Source organism: Lepus europaeus, chromosome 5, assembly GCF_033115175.1.
Source record: "Lepus europaeus isolate LE1 chromosome 5, mLepTim1.pri, whole genome shotgun sequence".
Taxonomy (NCBI): Eukaryota; Metazoa; Chordata; class Mammalia; order Lagomorpha; family Leporidae; genus Lepus; species Lepus europaeus.
Genome location: NC_084831.1, coordinates 86,335,935 through 86,350,965, shown reverse-complemented (window position 1 = coordinate 86,350,965; position 15,031 = coordinate 86,335,935). Strand labels below are relative to the sequence as shown.

The following is a 15,031-nucleotide window of genomic DNA, read 5'->3' as shown; positions in this document are numbered from 1 at the left end:
GCACTTGGGCCATCCTCCACTGCCTTCCCGGGCCATAGCAGAGAGCTGGCCTGGAAGCGGGGCAACCAGGACAGAATCTGGCACCCCGACCAGGACTAGAATCTGGTGTGCTGGTGCCGCTAGGCGGAGGATTAGCCTATTGAGCCGCGGCGGCGGCCTACACAGTACTTTTAAGAAACAATGATGTATTATGAAGAATATAAACCAGTCTTAGATACATCAAACACATGAAGAGATGTTAATAAAATAAAAATTACCTGTCAGTGGAGGTTGTGAATCCCAAAATGACACAAGAAAGAAACATGACTAAGGACTACAGACTTATCTTTTCCTTTGTAACTTCTGCAACACCAGAAAAGCATGCAGAATTGAAAAGCAGACTCTGCTTACTGTCAGTTTCGTTGGAATGGACTTGCTGGTATCACAGAAACATTAAGTGATTCATTGACAGAAATGATCTTGATATCAAGGGGAGGAAAGTCATTCATTATTGGTAGGCTTTCAAATAAGTGATCCATTGCTGATTATCAGGTTCCTAGTTATGAGAGTTATCTCTTGGTAAAACAAACTATGTGTCAAGTTACTAATTTGAATAAAAAAGGCACCCTTCTAGGAATTCCTTATTTCAGGAACATAATGTGAAACCTAGATGCTTTTTAAATTAAAAAAAAAAAAGATTTATTTATTTATTTGAAAGAGGTGGAGATATTCTGTCACTGTTTTACTCCTCAAGTGGCTGTAACCCAGGCCAAAGCGAGGAGCCAAGAGCTTCATCTGGGTCTTGCACATGGGTGGCAATGACCCAAATACTTGGGCCATTTTCTACTTCTTTTTTTCAGGCCATCAGCAGGGAGCTGGGTCATAAGTGGAGCAACAGGGACGTGAGCCAGTGCCCATATGGGATTCTGTCATCGCATGTGGTGGCTTTACCCACTATGCCATAGCACAGGCCCTAGCAGCTTAGTTTTTTTTTTTTTTTTTAAAGATTTATTTATTTATTTGAAAGAGTTACACAGAGGGAGAAGGAGAGGCAGAGAGAGAGAGAGGTCTTCCATCTGATGGTTCACTCCCCAATTGGCTGCAATGGCCAGAGCTGTGCCAATCCAAAGCCAGGAGCCAGGAGCTTCTTCTGGGTCTCCCACGCGGGTTCAGGGGCCCAAGGACTTGGGCCATCTACCACTGCTTTCCCAGGCCATAGCAGAAAGCTGGATCAGAAGTGGAGCAGCCAGGTATTGAACCGTCGCCCATATGGGATGCTGGTGCTTCAGGCCAGGGTGTTAACCCACTGCACCACAGCGCCGGCCCCAGTTTTTTGTTTTTGTTTTTGCTTTAATTAAACTATTAATTCTTAGGAATGTATATATTTAAAAAATAGTATATTAAATTCTTTTAACATTTACTATGGTATTAAAGTTAGCATGGTCTCTGTAATCCCTACCCTCAATTAACAGCACTATCAATTGCAGTTTACCCCTGCTAGGCTTTATTAGTTTCCTTATTAGTAAAGGAGTAGTTATGGTGAAGATTACATGAGAATATAAAGTGCTTAGCATATGTCTGGCACATAGTAGATGGTAGCTGCTGTCATTATTGCCATAAACATTAAAAAGTGTCTTAGGAAACTTTCTACAGAGAATTGTTTAAAATTGAAAATTGTAGAAGCTAGCTTCAGGTAATTCAGTAGCGTCTTTCCCCCTTGCCATTGGCTATGAATTTTTCTACTTTTTGATTTTGTACTCTTAGATAAGTTATTTTACCTCTGTGCTGCAGTTTGTCCTGTATATAAAGAACTAATTATAATAGAGGGTTGTTGAGACTTAAGTAAGTTGATTAGAACAATGCCTGGTGTTCAGTAAATAATAGCTATTAGTATTTTTATTTATTTATTTATTTATTTGAAAGTCAGAGTTACACAGAGAGAGGAGAGGAAGGAAGGGAGGGAGAGAGAGGAGAGAGGGAGAGAGAGAGGTCTTCCATCCGATGGTTCATTCCCCTATTGGCCGCAGTGGCCGGACCTGCGCCGAGCGCCGATCTGAAGCCAGGAGCCAGGAGCTTCTTCTGGGTCTCCCACATGGGTGCAGGGCCCAAGGACTTGGGCCATTTTCCACTGCTATCCCAGCCCATAGCAGAGAGTTAGATCGGAAGAAGAGTAGCTGGGATTAGAACATGCGCCCATATGGGATGCTGGTGCTTCAGGCCAGGGCATTAACCCACTGTACCACAGTGCTGGCCCCAATAACTATCTATTAGTATTGACATTACTTTGTTACCTCAGTCTATCAGGTTTTTTTTTTTGCAAGTGGAATAAACTATTAATAATAAAAAAACCACAGTTTACAAAGAGCTAAAACTGATATGGTCAAATTTGTAATAGATAAAACATTAGCAGAAGTATTGCCTTCCTAACCTTATTTACTTCTGTAAACATTTGAACAAGGAAAATTGGAAATAGTAGAAATAATGTCCAAAAATGAAAATTCTGTTGTAGATATAGTAACGGATCAAATAGATGTAACAAACAACAGTAGCACTAACAATTATAATCAGCAAATTTAAATTTACTTGGAAAATATACCCATTAAGAATTGGTCTTAATGAAAATGCTTTTTGCCCAATAAAAATGTATATGAATATAATTGGACAGGACTAGCTTCTATATAGAAAAATTGATAACAGAATGAAATTTACTTGAATTACAGTCATTCTTAATATTACATGAAAGAAAGGATAATCAGTGATTATGTGCTTTTCATTAACATGTTCATATTAACAGGCATGGAGTCAACTCTTCCTAAGGCTTAAAACAGTCAGGTCAGGGTAGTCCCTACCTGGTCCAGATGGTAGAATTGTAAAAGTATTTTCTATTTGTTACAGTTTAGTCTGAGAGGTAGCATAAAATATAGAAAATACCAATAGTAAATTCCACAGCAGTAGAACAAAGAAGGAGACAAGAGTATGAATAAAGCTGGTGCCAATGAAGATGGAGAGGAACAAACTCATGAGATATCTGGAAGAAAAATTACTAAGATTTTGTGATTGAATGGGACGTGTTAAAGAGATGGGGGGTTTTGACTAGTCAGTTATTAGCTGATAGTGTCATTTGCGTGATAAGAAATATGTGAGGAAGAAGTGAGGAATTCAGTTGACATGTTGAATGTGTGGTGAATAGGAGTTGGAGTTGACCTAAAGGGAGTTGTAAACATGGACCTGTAACTTAGTAGGAAGATTTGGGCTGGAATTCCGGATTTGAGAGTCACTGCTTACTTGTCTCTCTCTTTTTGTCTGTGTGTGTCTTTGTCTCCAGAGTTCCAGCATTGTATTCATATGCTCTATCACTTCCTCTCTGTTTCTCTCCCTGTCTCCCATTCCCTCCACCTTCCCCATTTTTCTATTTGATAGATTATTGCTTGGCTATGTCCTCTATAATATATGATATGTACAGACAGTATCTAAAATTTCCTGTACATACAGACTATATAAACACTGTGTGAAATAATGTAGGATAAATTAATAAAATAAGAGGAAAAATGAAAGATGGAGAGAGAACACACAGTGATGAAACCCAGAGGAGTACTGATTCACTCCTATATGAAGTAATAGAATGTGCACAGGTGACAGAGAAAATAGGCAGGGTAACCCCAAAAGAGTAGTGTTTCAAAGTGTTAAGGAGGAGAAAGTTTAAGTAAGAGTGGCCAGTTGAGTTAAAGTGAAGTTAAAACTGAATAAAAGAGTTTTCTTTTGGGTTTCTGTATTGTTTTTGGGTATTGAAATTGTTAGTGATTAGAACAGTTTATTATGGGATGAGGACTAAGCTATTGCAGTGGGTTGGTTGAGGAACAAATGAGGAATACAAAAATAGAAATATCACATATGGACTACAGATTTTAAAACTTATCCCTTGAACAGTGGAGGATAATTACAACTTTGTGATTTAAGGAATTACATGATTGAAAGGAGTGTTCTTGGGAACTTTGATACCAGCATACACAATCAGTTACCATGGGGTCAAAATGGCAATGCAGAGACCAGTTACTAGGGTAATGAAAAGATAAGACTGACAGAGATTCTACAGCAAAAAATCCTGGTGTTCCCTGAAAGGCAGCAGCACTGAGGGCTCATGGGAGGGATCTGAAATCAGTGGCAAGTTCGGAAATCAAAGGAATTGGTTGGGAAAAATGATGATCAACCTTTGAATTAAGTTTGAATTAAATGCAGAACATGAAAGGTCTAGCAGTCAGAAACTATAGCTTCTGAAAATGGTAATGACTTAGTATTAGAGATCTAGTGTGGTCTCTTAGAAGAAAAAGTTTCTGGTCATAAAAGTAGGGACTAAAGGAAGTATCTTATGAAAGCAGAGATTATTTTTTTAAAGATTTATTTATTTATTTGAAAGATTACACAGAGAGAGGAGAGGCAGAGAGAGAGAGAGAGAGAGATCCTCCATCCGGTGGTTCTCTCCCCAATTGGCTGCGATGGCTGGAGCTGGGCCAATCCAAAGCCAGGAGCCAGGAGCTTCTTCCAGGTCTCCCACACGGATGCACGGGCCCAAGGACTTGGGCCATCTTGTACTGCTTTCCCAGGCCGTAGCCGAGAGTTGGATGAGAAGTGGAGCAACCGAGTCTCGAACCGGCGCCCATATGGGATGCTGGGGCTTCAGGCCAGGACGTTTACTCACTGCCACAGTGCTGGTCCCAGCAGAGATTTTTAACTTGGGTTGTGTGTAAGCTTCAGGGAGGTCTGCACTTGATCTTAGCCAAAAGGCTGAGAAGCGATCAGGGAGGTCTGAAATTATATAGAAAACTTCGTGAGTGTATGTTTTGGGGAAAGCAAGTTTTGTAGCCTTCGTGTGATTCCCAAAGGATCTGTGACTCAAAGGTATCGTTGCTGGAGAATGAAGCAGGTGACTGATCATAGAAACAAGACTAAACACCTGGACCAGAGAACCAAGATAAAACTAGAATCAGAAGGTGCAGAAAATGACAACTGAGGGAAAGATGGAACTATTAAACTAGACATACTTGTAAAAAAAAAAAAAAACTTAAAAAGGTACAGATTGATGTTTTATTTATTTATTTAGGTTTCATTTATTTATTTGACAGGTAGAATTTTTATTTATTTATTTATTTGACAGAGTTTTAGAGAGAGAGACAGAGAGAAAGGTCTTCCTTCCATTGGTTCACTTCCCAAATGGCCGCTACGGCAAGCATGCTGTGCTGATCCGAAGCCAGGAGCCAGGTGCTTCCTCCTGGTCTCCCATGCGGGTGCAGGGCCCCAAGCACCTGGGCCATTTTCCACTGCCTTCGCAGGCCACAGCAGAGAGCTGGATTGGAAGAGGAGCAACCGGGACTAGAACAAATGCTTATATGGGATGCCAGCTGCCGCAGGCAGAGGATTAACCTAGAGCACCATGGCACCAGCCCCTGATGTTTTATTTTTTTATACCACCAGAAAATACTCTGTATTACTTAGACCATGCAGTCTGCAGTGTATCAATTGATCACAATCATGATGATCTAAAAATTAAGAATTACGATGTGTAAACCCTGTCACTATCAAAGAAAATTTTTCATAGTACATGTAGAATGATTTTAATCCAGAAGGCTAACATATTTTAGTATATAAAAGACATGTAATGTACATTATCCAGAATGACATGTTATCAAGCATTTCAGCTCTTTGTGAAATTTGACAAAAAATTTCTTATTATTACTGCAGGTTTTTGTGCTTAGTTGAAATAGTAGGTTTATACCACATAAAGGATTCCATTTATCATGTAGGCCATTTGAGTTTGGCATTTTTCTTTAAGATCTCCTAATAGAGGAACTACAATTGTCAAGGCTTTAGATTAAAGACAAAATTATAGTAGTGCCCATAAAATAACTGGGATCTCTTTAGACACATTATGACATCTCTATTTTGGATGTGAACATTTCCAAGAGTGCTTTTTTCCCATTTGATAAGGTAAGTGTTTGCTAAGGTGATAGACACCTTGCAGATACCCTTCCTGTGATGAAGTATCGCTTTAGTAGTGTCAAAATTCCTAGAAGAACTAATAATGCATAATGAATTAAAAAGACACACTTATACATGTTTTTGGACAACTAAGGCAGGAAACCACCATATGTTTTAGTTATTTAATCATTTTTAATTGTTTTAATTTGGTTTCTATTTTGTTCCTAATGCATAAAAAGTAAAATGAACTATTTTTTACTAATGCTAGTACAAAAATTTCTGTCACATCTTTACTACATGAATTAAATTAGAAGCGATAGATAATTTATTTTAGCAGTCTTTTATGACGATGGATTAGATAGTCTTGTGTGTGTGTATGTGCAGGGGGGAGAACAACTTAAAAAGGATTGATGTTCACATTATAAAGGAGGAAAGGAAATGAGAGGGCTTCGTGCTTCTGTGGCTAATTTCTTTCTGCAGCATGTGCTTTTTCTCTGCTTCCAGCCGTCATTTCCTTGCATAACTTTTAATGGAATCTGAATTTCTAAGAACAAATAAAATTTTGTTCTGTTGGGATTTAAGATGGTTCATGTTATTATGGCTGCCCTCTTTTTATTTCCATTAGGTTAAAATAGAATTTTCAGTAAATGTGTACTTGTCTTCTATAATCTGTAACAGTGCTGTCTAATAAGGATATAATGTAAACCACATATCAAATTTAAAGTTTTCTGGCAGCCACATTAAAAGAAGTGAAAACAGGTAAAATTAATATTTTGTTACCTCAATAAGTTCAAAATATTATTTTAACATGTAATTAACACAAAACATCGAGATGTTGTGCCTTTTTATTTGATATTAAGTCTTTGAATTCAATTTCTAATTTATACTTAAAACCTGTCTCAATTCAAAGTTGCCCCATTTCAGGCGCATGGTAGCCCCATTTAGCTAAATGTCTACCCTATTGTATAGTGCAGATCTGTAGACTCAGAATGAATTCTTAGTATCTAGATGAATGGAGAGATAAAAGGAGATATCTAGCTAATGAATTTGATTTGATGAGGGTTATAAGTAGTTATCCAAACCCAGTTCAGCAATCATCTTTATATAAAACAATACTGGGCTTTTTTACTTGTTGGAAAGTTAATTGGAGGAGATATGCAGGCTACATGAAACTTTGACAGTTTAGTTGCCCGTAATACTGTGTTGTGTGATTGCATTATTTCTATAATATATACATGTTCATGCCTCCATGAAATTTAAATACGTATCTGTAACCTTTAGCATAAATGCAGTTCCAACTACAACGAAGATTTTGTGCTACAGCTAGAGAAGGAATTGGTCCAAGCTCGACTGAGTGAAGCCGAGTCTCAGTGTGCACTGAAGGAGATGCAGGATAAAGTCCTGGATATAGAGAAGGTAAGAAGCTATACACATGCGTCACTCCCAGATTAGAGGAGACATGTGATAGGTATTTTTAAAGTATTTATTCAACAGTTGAATTGGACTTGGTTTTTTTTTAACCCATTAAAAAGTATACATATCAGTACTGAAGGAAGAAAAAAAAATTTTTTTTTTTTTAAATTTTTGACAGGCAGAGTGGACAGTGAGAGAGAGAGACAGAGAGAAAGGTCTTCCTTTTGCCGTTGGTTCACCCTCCAATGGCCACCACGGTAGCGCGCTGCGGCCGGCACACCGCGCTGTTCCGATGGCAGGAGCCAGGTGCTTCTCCTGGTCTCCCATGGGGTGCAGGGCCCAAGCACTTGGGCCATCCTCCACTGCACTCCCTGGCCACAGCAGAGAGCTGGCCTGGAAGAGGGGCAACCGGGACAGGATCGGTGCCCCGACCGGGACTAGAACCCGGTGTGCCGGCGCCACAAGGCGGAGGATTAGCCTAGTGAGCCGCGACACCGGCAGAAAAAAATATTTTTAAGATTGCCAGTTATTCTTTGTTGCTTCCATACTAATCAGGGCATCATATTTAAGAATAAAGATGGAAATTAGAGCTCCTTTAGAGGGAAACAATTAGAATAATTTGTATAGAAGATTTAGATATTTGAGAGGAGAAACTTATCTGTCATGAAATTTTATGATATCTTCATGTGGAAGAGGCAGAATAAGATTAGTGCATAGATATTTCTTTTTAATATTTATTTATTTATTTGAAAGAGTTACACAGAGAGAGAAGGAGAGGCAGAGAGAGAGAGAGAGAGGCCTTCTATCCGCTGGTTCACTCCCCAGTTGGCCACAACAGCCAGAGCTGAGCTAATCCAAAGCAAGGAGCCAGGAGCTTCTTCCTGTTCTCCCATGCAGGTGCAGGGACCCAAGGACTTGAGCCATCTTCCAGTGCTTTCCCAGGCCACAGCAGAGAGCTGAATTCTAAGGAGCAGCCGGGACTCGAACCAGCACCCATATGAGATGCCAGCACTGCAGGCGGTGGCTTTTACCCACTATACCACAGTGGCGGCCCCAGTGCATAGATATTTCAGGGACTATTTCATCTGAATGTAATTGTTAAAACTGTCCAAGATACGGGGTAGTGGGTAAAGCTACCACCTGCAGTGCTGGCATCCCATTTGGGTGCCGGTTTGAGTCCCAGCTGCTCCTCTTCCAATCCAACTCTCCACTACAGCCTAGGAAAAAAATGGAAATTGGCCCAAGTGCTTGGGCCTTTGCACCCACATGGGAGACCAGGAGGAAGCCCTTGGCTCCTGGCTTTGGATCAGCCCGGCTCCGACCACTGTGGCCACAATGGCCAGAGCTGCACAGATCGAACCCGGGAGCCAGGAGCTAGGAGCTTCTTCTGGGTCTCCCACACAGGTGCAGGTGTCCAAGCACTTGGGCCATCTTCTGCTGCTTTTCTAGGCCACAGCAGAGAACTGGATCAGAAGTGGAGCAGCTGGGACTTGAACTGGCACCCATATGGGATGCTGGCACTGCAGGTGGAGGCTTTACCCGCTATGCCACAGTGCCGGCCCCTAAATAAATCTTAAATTTAAAAAAACTGCCCAAATAAAATAAATAGCCTCAGAATGAGTGCCCCTTTTCCTGAGATACACTTAATTTGTAGACACTAACTTAACCTCTTTTAAGGATATTAAAGAATGTGAAGAGTAAGTAGTAGAAATAGAAAAACTTTTGGTTTCTCTTTTAGATTTGAGAGTCTGTGTTCTAGATCATAAATTATGACCCCCTTTTTTCTTAGCTGTAAAATCATTGATGGCCTGGGCATATGCTCTTTATACTTTTCTACCCCTAGGTATTTTTTTTTTTTAAGATTTATTTTATTCATTTATTTGAAAGGTAGAGAGTTACAGAGAAAGAGGAGAGACAGAGATCTTCAGTCCACTGGTTCACTCCCCAAATGGCCACATCAGCCAGGGCTGGACCAGGCCAAAACCAGGAGCAAAAAGCCAAGAGCCAGGAGCTTCTTCCAGATCTTCCACATTGGTTCAACAGCCCATGTATTTGGGCTGTCTTCTGCTGCTTTCTCAGGCACATTAGCAGGAAGCTGGGTTAGAAGTGGAGCATTGGGACATGAATTGGCACCCATATGGGATGCCATAACACCAGCTCCTTCTTAACTGTTGTCTTAATGAAGTAGAACAAATGTAACTTCAATAAGTAGTAGAATATTTTGTTTAAAAATTTCTTGTTATTATTTCATTTATTCTTTCATTTATTGAGGGGAAAAAGAAAACAGTAAGAATGCTGAAAGAAATCCCTAATCAAATATTTGATCTTTCACTTATGTGTATTCTGGGTTCCATGATTTAGATAAGAATCTGGGTCTTATAATGAGAAGCATTTTGAATATTTGGATGAAAGAAATGCACTTGAATCTGGTTTTAACATGGATTTCTCAGCATATGAAGGAGATACCTGCTCTGCAGTTATATTGTAGCAATAGTCACAATAGTTAAGACATGGGATTAACTAGGTGTCCATGGATAGATGAATGGATAAAAAATGTGTATGTGTGTGTGTGTGTGTGAGAGAGAGAGATGGAATATTATTTAGCCATGAGAATAATGAAATCCTGTCATTTACATCAAAATAGATGGAACTGAAATTATTATGTTGCTTGAAATAAACAAGATACAGAAATACAAATACTGCATAGTCTCTCTTATATATGGTAGTTTTGAAAAATAGCCAATCTGAACTTAAAGTAGTGATAACTAAAGAATGGGAAGTGTGGAAGGGATAGAGAGAGATTGGATAATGGGTAACAGAATACTGTTAGGTAGAAGTAATAGGTTCTAGTGTTCCACAGCACAGTGGGGAGACCGTAGATCACAGAAAAGCATTATATACTCTCTGAAGAACTGGAGGAGAGGGCTGGTAGACTCTAAACCTAGAAGAAGTGTGCTCCAGGAGGTGAGGATATTGTTTGCCTGATTTGATCAGTGTATGCTATATGCACGTGTTGAAGTATTTGCTCTGGGCCGGCGCCGTGGCTTAACAGACTAATCCTCTGCCTTGCGGCGCCGGCACACTGGTCGGTCGGGGCACCGATCCTGTCCTGGTTGCCCCTCTTCCAGGCCAGCTCTCTGCTGTGGCCAGGGAGTGCAGTGGAGGATGGCCCAAGTTCTTGGGCCCTGCACCCCATGGGAGACCAGGATAGGCACCTGGCTCCTGCCATCGGAACAGCGCAGTGCGCCAGCCGTAGCACGCCTACCGCGGCGGCCATTGGAGGGTGAACCAACGGCAAAAGGAAGACCTTTCTCTCTGTCTCTCTCTCTCTCACTGTCCACTCTGCCTGTCAAAAATAAAAAATAAAAAAAATAAGAAATATTTGCTCTGTGCCCCATAAAGGTGTACAAGTAATACATGTTAATGAATTTGGGGCCAGCATTGTGGTGTAGTAGTTAAAGCTAAAGCCTGAGATGCCAATATCCCATATGGGCACTGGTTCATGTCCTGGTTGTCCACTTCCCATCCAGCTCCCTACTAATGGCCTGGGAAAAAAAGCGGAAGATGGCCCAAGTGTTTGGGCCCCTGCACCCATGTGGGAGACCCAGATAGAGCTCCTGGCTCCTGGCTTCTGCCTGGCCCAAGGCTGGCTGTTGTGATATCTGGGGAGTGAACCAGTGGATGGAAGATCTCTTACTCTCTGACTCTCTCTCTCTCTCTCTCTCTTTCTCTTTGCTCTTTCAAAATCAAAAATCCTTTTTTTAAAAAAAGAAATGTTTTTCAATTAAAATTGATTTCTTAAGAGATGTATTGTTATTCACATTACAGAGTAGAAAGGAAATTGAAAGATTGTATTATGGTTAATTTCATGCAGCATCTTTTTTCTCCTTCTAGCCATCTTCTTAATGCATATGCAACAATTTTCTGATTATTCAGTTGAGACATCACAGAATGTGTAAATTGGTGAGAATAACCTTATTCCACAATCCTCAGTGGCTGAAATCTTGTCCACCATGATATGTTTTAGAGAGAGGAGCTTCCATAGAATTAAGTCTTAAAATCTCTGTACTCAAGGAACATTTCCTAGTAACTAATTTTGGATCTCTTGGTTATTCCTCAAGCAGTTTGATTCTAGGCTACCCAGGTGGGTCTTTCAGTGTGATAGGACACTAATCTAAATCTTGTATCTATGAAGCATGTATTTAGATCACCTTAGTATTAATTTTCTTGACTATTGAAGTAAGTAGTAACTTATACATCAAGATTTGACTCTCCTCTCCCAAGATGACATGCTGAGAAATCACAAGAAAAAGATTTAAAAAAAAATTTTTTTTTAATGTAAATAATGGGGGCTGGCGCTGTGGTGCAGTAGGTTAATCCTCCGCCTGTGGCACCAGCATCCCACATGGGCACCGGTTCTAGTCCCGGCTGCTCCATTTCCAATCCAGCTCTCTGCTGTGGCCTGGGAAAGTAGTACAAGATGGCCCAAATCTTTGGGCCCCTGCACCCATGTGGGAGACCAGGAAGAAGCACCTGGCTCCTGGCTTTGGATCAGCACAGCTCTGGCCATTGCAGCCATTTGGGGAGTGAACCAATGAAGGGAAGACCTTTCTCTCTGTCTCTCCCTCTCACTGTCTGTGACTCTACCTCTCAAATAAAATAAATGAAATCTTTAAAAAAAAATGTAAATAATGTTCATGCTTTTCTTTGAGTCCTTATCAGAAGTTAGTAAGCTTGTTGCCATGTTAAAAACATTTATTTCTTATAAAAATGGGGAGCAGTGTTTATTCTTTGTGCCCTACAAATCAGAGGCATTTGACCATATATCATTGCCCGTAACTTTGTACATTCCTTTTTTAGTAAGATGATACAATAGAAATCTGTAATCTGCTGACTCTAACAAACATGTAAGAAAATGTTTGTGGACTGTCAAGTGAGGTTACTAATTAAGATAATATCCAATAGAAAAACCTAAAAAAATCACTTCAAAGGAGCAGGGAAAAAATTGGATATTTTCCTTTTCTCTTACCTGAGATGTTGCTTCTAAAAGTGGATATATATCATGAATCCAGGTAATTACAGTTTCTTTACAAGTAATAAACACTTCTTTGTTCGGAAAAAAAAAATGGGGAACAAAAAAAACCCAAAAAATTTGTTTCAATAAATTTTTCTTTTTTTTTTTTTAAAGATTTATTTATTTATTTATTTGAAAGACAGTTATAGAAGGCAGAAAGAGAGAGAAGTCTTCCATCTGTTGGTTAACTCCCCAAGTGGCCACAATAGCTGGAGCTGGGCCAATCCAAAGCCAGGAGCCAGGCACTTCTTCTGGGTCTCCCACACTGGTGCAGGGGCCCAAGGACTTGCGCCATCTTATGCTGTTTTCCCAGGCCATAGCAGAGAATTGGATTAGAAGTGGAGCAGTCAGGACTCAAACTGGCACCCATATGGGATGCCAGCATTGCAGGCGGCAGCTTTACCCACTCACCACAGTGCTGGCCCCTAAATTTTCATTTTAATTGTATTTAAAAGGCACACAGAGATCTTCTATCTACTGGTTCATTCCTCAAATACCCGTAATGGCCAGAGTTGGGTCAGGAGCCCAGAAATCAGTCCCAGTCTCCCACAGGATGTCAGGGACCCGACTGCTTGAGCCATCACTGCTGCCTCCCAGGGTGCACATCAGCAGGAAGCTACAACTTGGACTCAAACTCTGACACTCTGATACAGGATGTGGTTTTCCTAAGTGGTGTCTTAAGCACTGTGCCAAATGCTTGCCCATAAAAAACATTTTTAATCTTTTTGATCTGTAACTCTAATTAGTATTTTATTAACAAAGCAGAATTAGACATTATGCTTCCAAAATTAAGTATAATTACTCTCGCACATTGCTAATGAGACTGTAAACTAGTACAGCTGCTTTGAGAAACTCTGGAAGTTTCTTAAAAGTTAAATGTAAAATATTTACTATCTGAGCCAGCAGTTCTCTCAATTATATACTTAAGTGAATTGAAAACCCAAGTCTGTATAAACATGTTTACACAGGGGCCTGCGTGTGGCACAGTTGGTTAAGTCGCTGCCTGCAGTGCCAGCATCCCATATGAGTGTCATTTCAGGCCCTATCTGCTCTGCTTCTGATCCAGGTCCCTGATAATGCACCTGGTGAGCATTGGAAGATGGCTCAAATCCTTGGGCCCCTGCCACTCATGAGGGAGACCCTGGTGGAGTTCCAGCCTGCTGGCTTTGGTCTGGCCCAGCCCTGGCTGTTGTGGTCATTTAGGGAGTGCACCACTGGGTGGAAAATCTCTGTGTCCCTCCCTCTTTCTCTTCTTTTCAAATAAATAAGTAATCTTAAAAAAAAAAAAAAAGTTTGGGGCTGGCACTGTGGCATGATGAGTAAAGCCGTCACTTGCAGTGCCAGCATCCCATATGGGTGCCAGTTCGTGTCCTGGCTGCTCCACTTCCAATACAGCTCTCTGCTATTGCCTGGGAAAGCAGTGGAGGATGGCCCAAGTGCTTGGACTCCTACACCCACATGGGAGACCCAGAAGAAGCTCCTGGCTCCTAGCTTCAGATTGGCGCAGCTCCGGCCATTGTGGTCAATTGTGGAGTGAACTAGCAGATGGAAATCCTCTCCTTTTCTCCTTCTCTCTCTGTGTAACTCTGACTTTCAAATAAATAAATAAATTTATTGTTCATAATAGCCAAAAAGTGTAAACAACTCAAATTTCTGTTAACTGATGAATGGATAAATAAAACATGTTATATACATAGAATGAATGTTATTTAGCATTTAAAGGGAATGAATTTTTTTGAGGTTTATTTTTTGTTTTACTTGAAAGGCAAAGTTACAGAAAGGGGAGGAGAGACAGAAAAAGAGATCTTCCATCCACTCCCAAAATGGCTGCAGCTGCTGGGACTGGGCCAGGCTGAAGCCAGGAGTCAGGAGCTTCTTCTGGGTCTCCCGCATGGGTGCAGGGGCTGAGCACTTGGGCCAGCTTCCGTTTATACAAAATGGCCAGAATAAACAAATCCATGGAGATAAGAATTAGATTAGTAGCAGCCAGAGGCTCAGGGAATGCGGAATGTAGAATGACTACCAAGGACTATAGGGTTTATTTGGGGATTAATAAAAGTATTCTGAAATTAAATCGTGATGATGACTAGACAACCCTGTGAATCCTTTAAAAACCACTTGTGTACTTTAAGAAGGTGGGTTTATTTCAATACAGCTATATAAAATTAAGTATAATGTATGGAACAAAATAGCTGTTAGTGTGTCTTATTTTATTCCGTAAATTCAAAAATCCTAAATCAAATTTTTTCTTGCTTTAGAGGAACAACTCTCTTCCTGATGAAAACAACATTGCAAGACTTCAGGAAGAGCTTATTGCTGTGAAACTGAGAGAAGCAGAGGCCATTATGGGTTTGAAAGAACTCAGACAGCAGGTCAAGGATTTAGAGGAACACTGGCAGGTATGTCAATATATGTTGTGTGCTTTGTAAAAACAGTAAAACCTAACAATTCCATTTGTGAGAGTGTGAAATAGCTGATGTCCAGGAGTAGAAAAGAGTTGTATTGAGAGCATTTATAAATTGAAAATACATATAAGCTATTTCTACCTTTTTAATTCTTATAATGAAATAGAAGAAACAATGGAAATCAAGT

The 15,031-nt window shown here is 40.4% G+C and overlaps 1 protein-coding gene across 4 annotated transcripts in view; it reads left to right on the top strand.

Moving 5' to 3' along the window:
• Positions 1–15,031, top strand: part of EVI5 (ecotropic viral integration site 5) — a 232,658-nt gene that overhangs the window by 125,489 nt on the left and 92,138 nt on the right. For all 4 annotated transcript variants that reach the window (XM_062191739.1, XM_062191738.1, XM_062191740.1 and 1 more), the window contains 2 exons: positions 7,234–7,368; positions 14,698–14,838. In XM_062191739.1, coding sequence (XP_062047723.1) covers positions 7,234–7,368; positions 14,698–14,838 — 276 coding nt within the window. The remainder of the gene's footprint in view (positions 1–7,233; positions 7,369–14,697; positions 14,839–15,031) is intronic.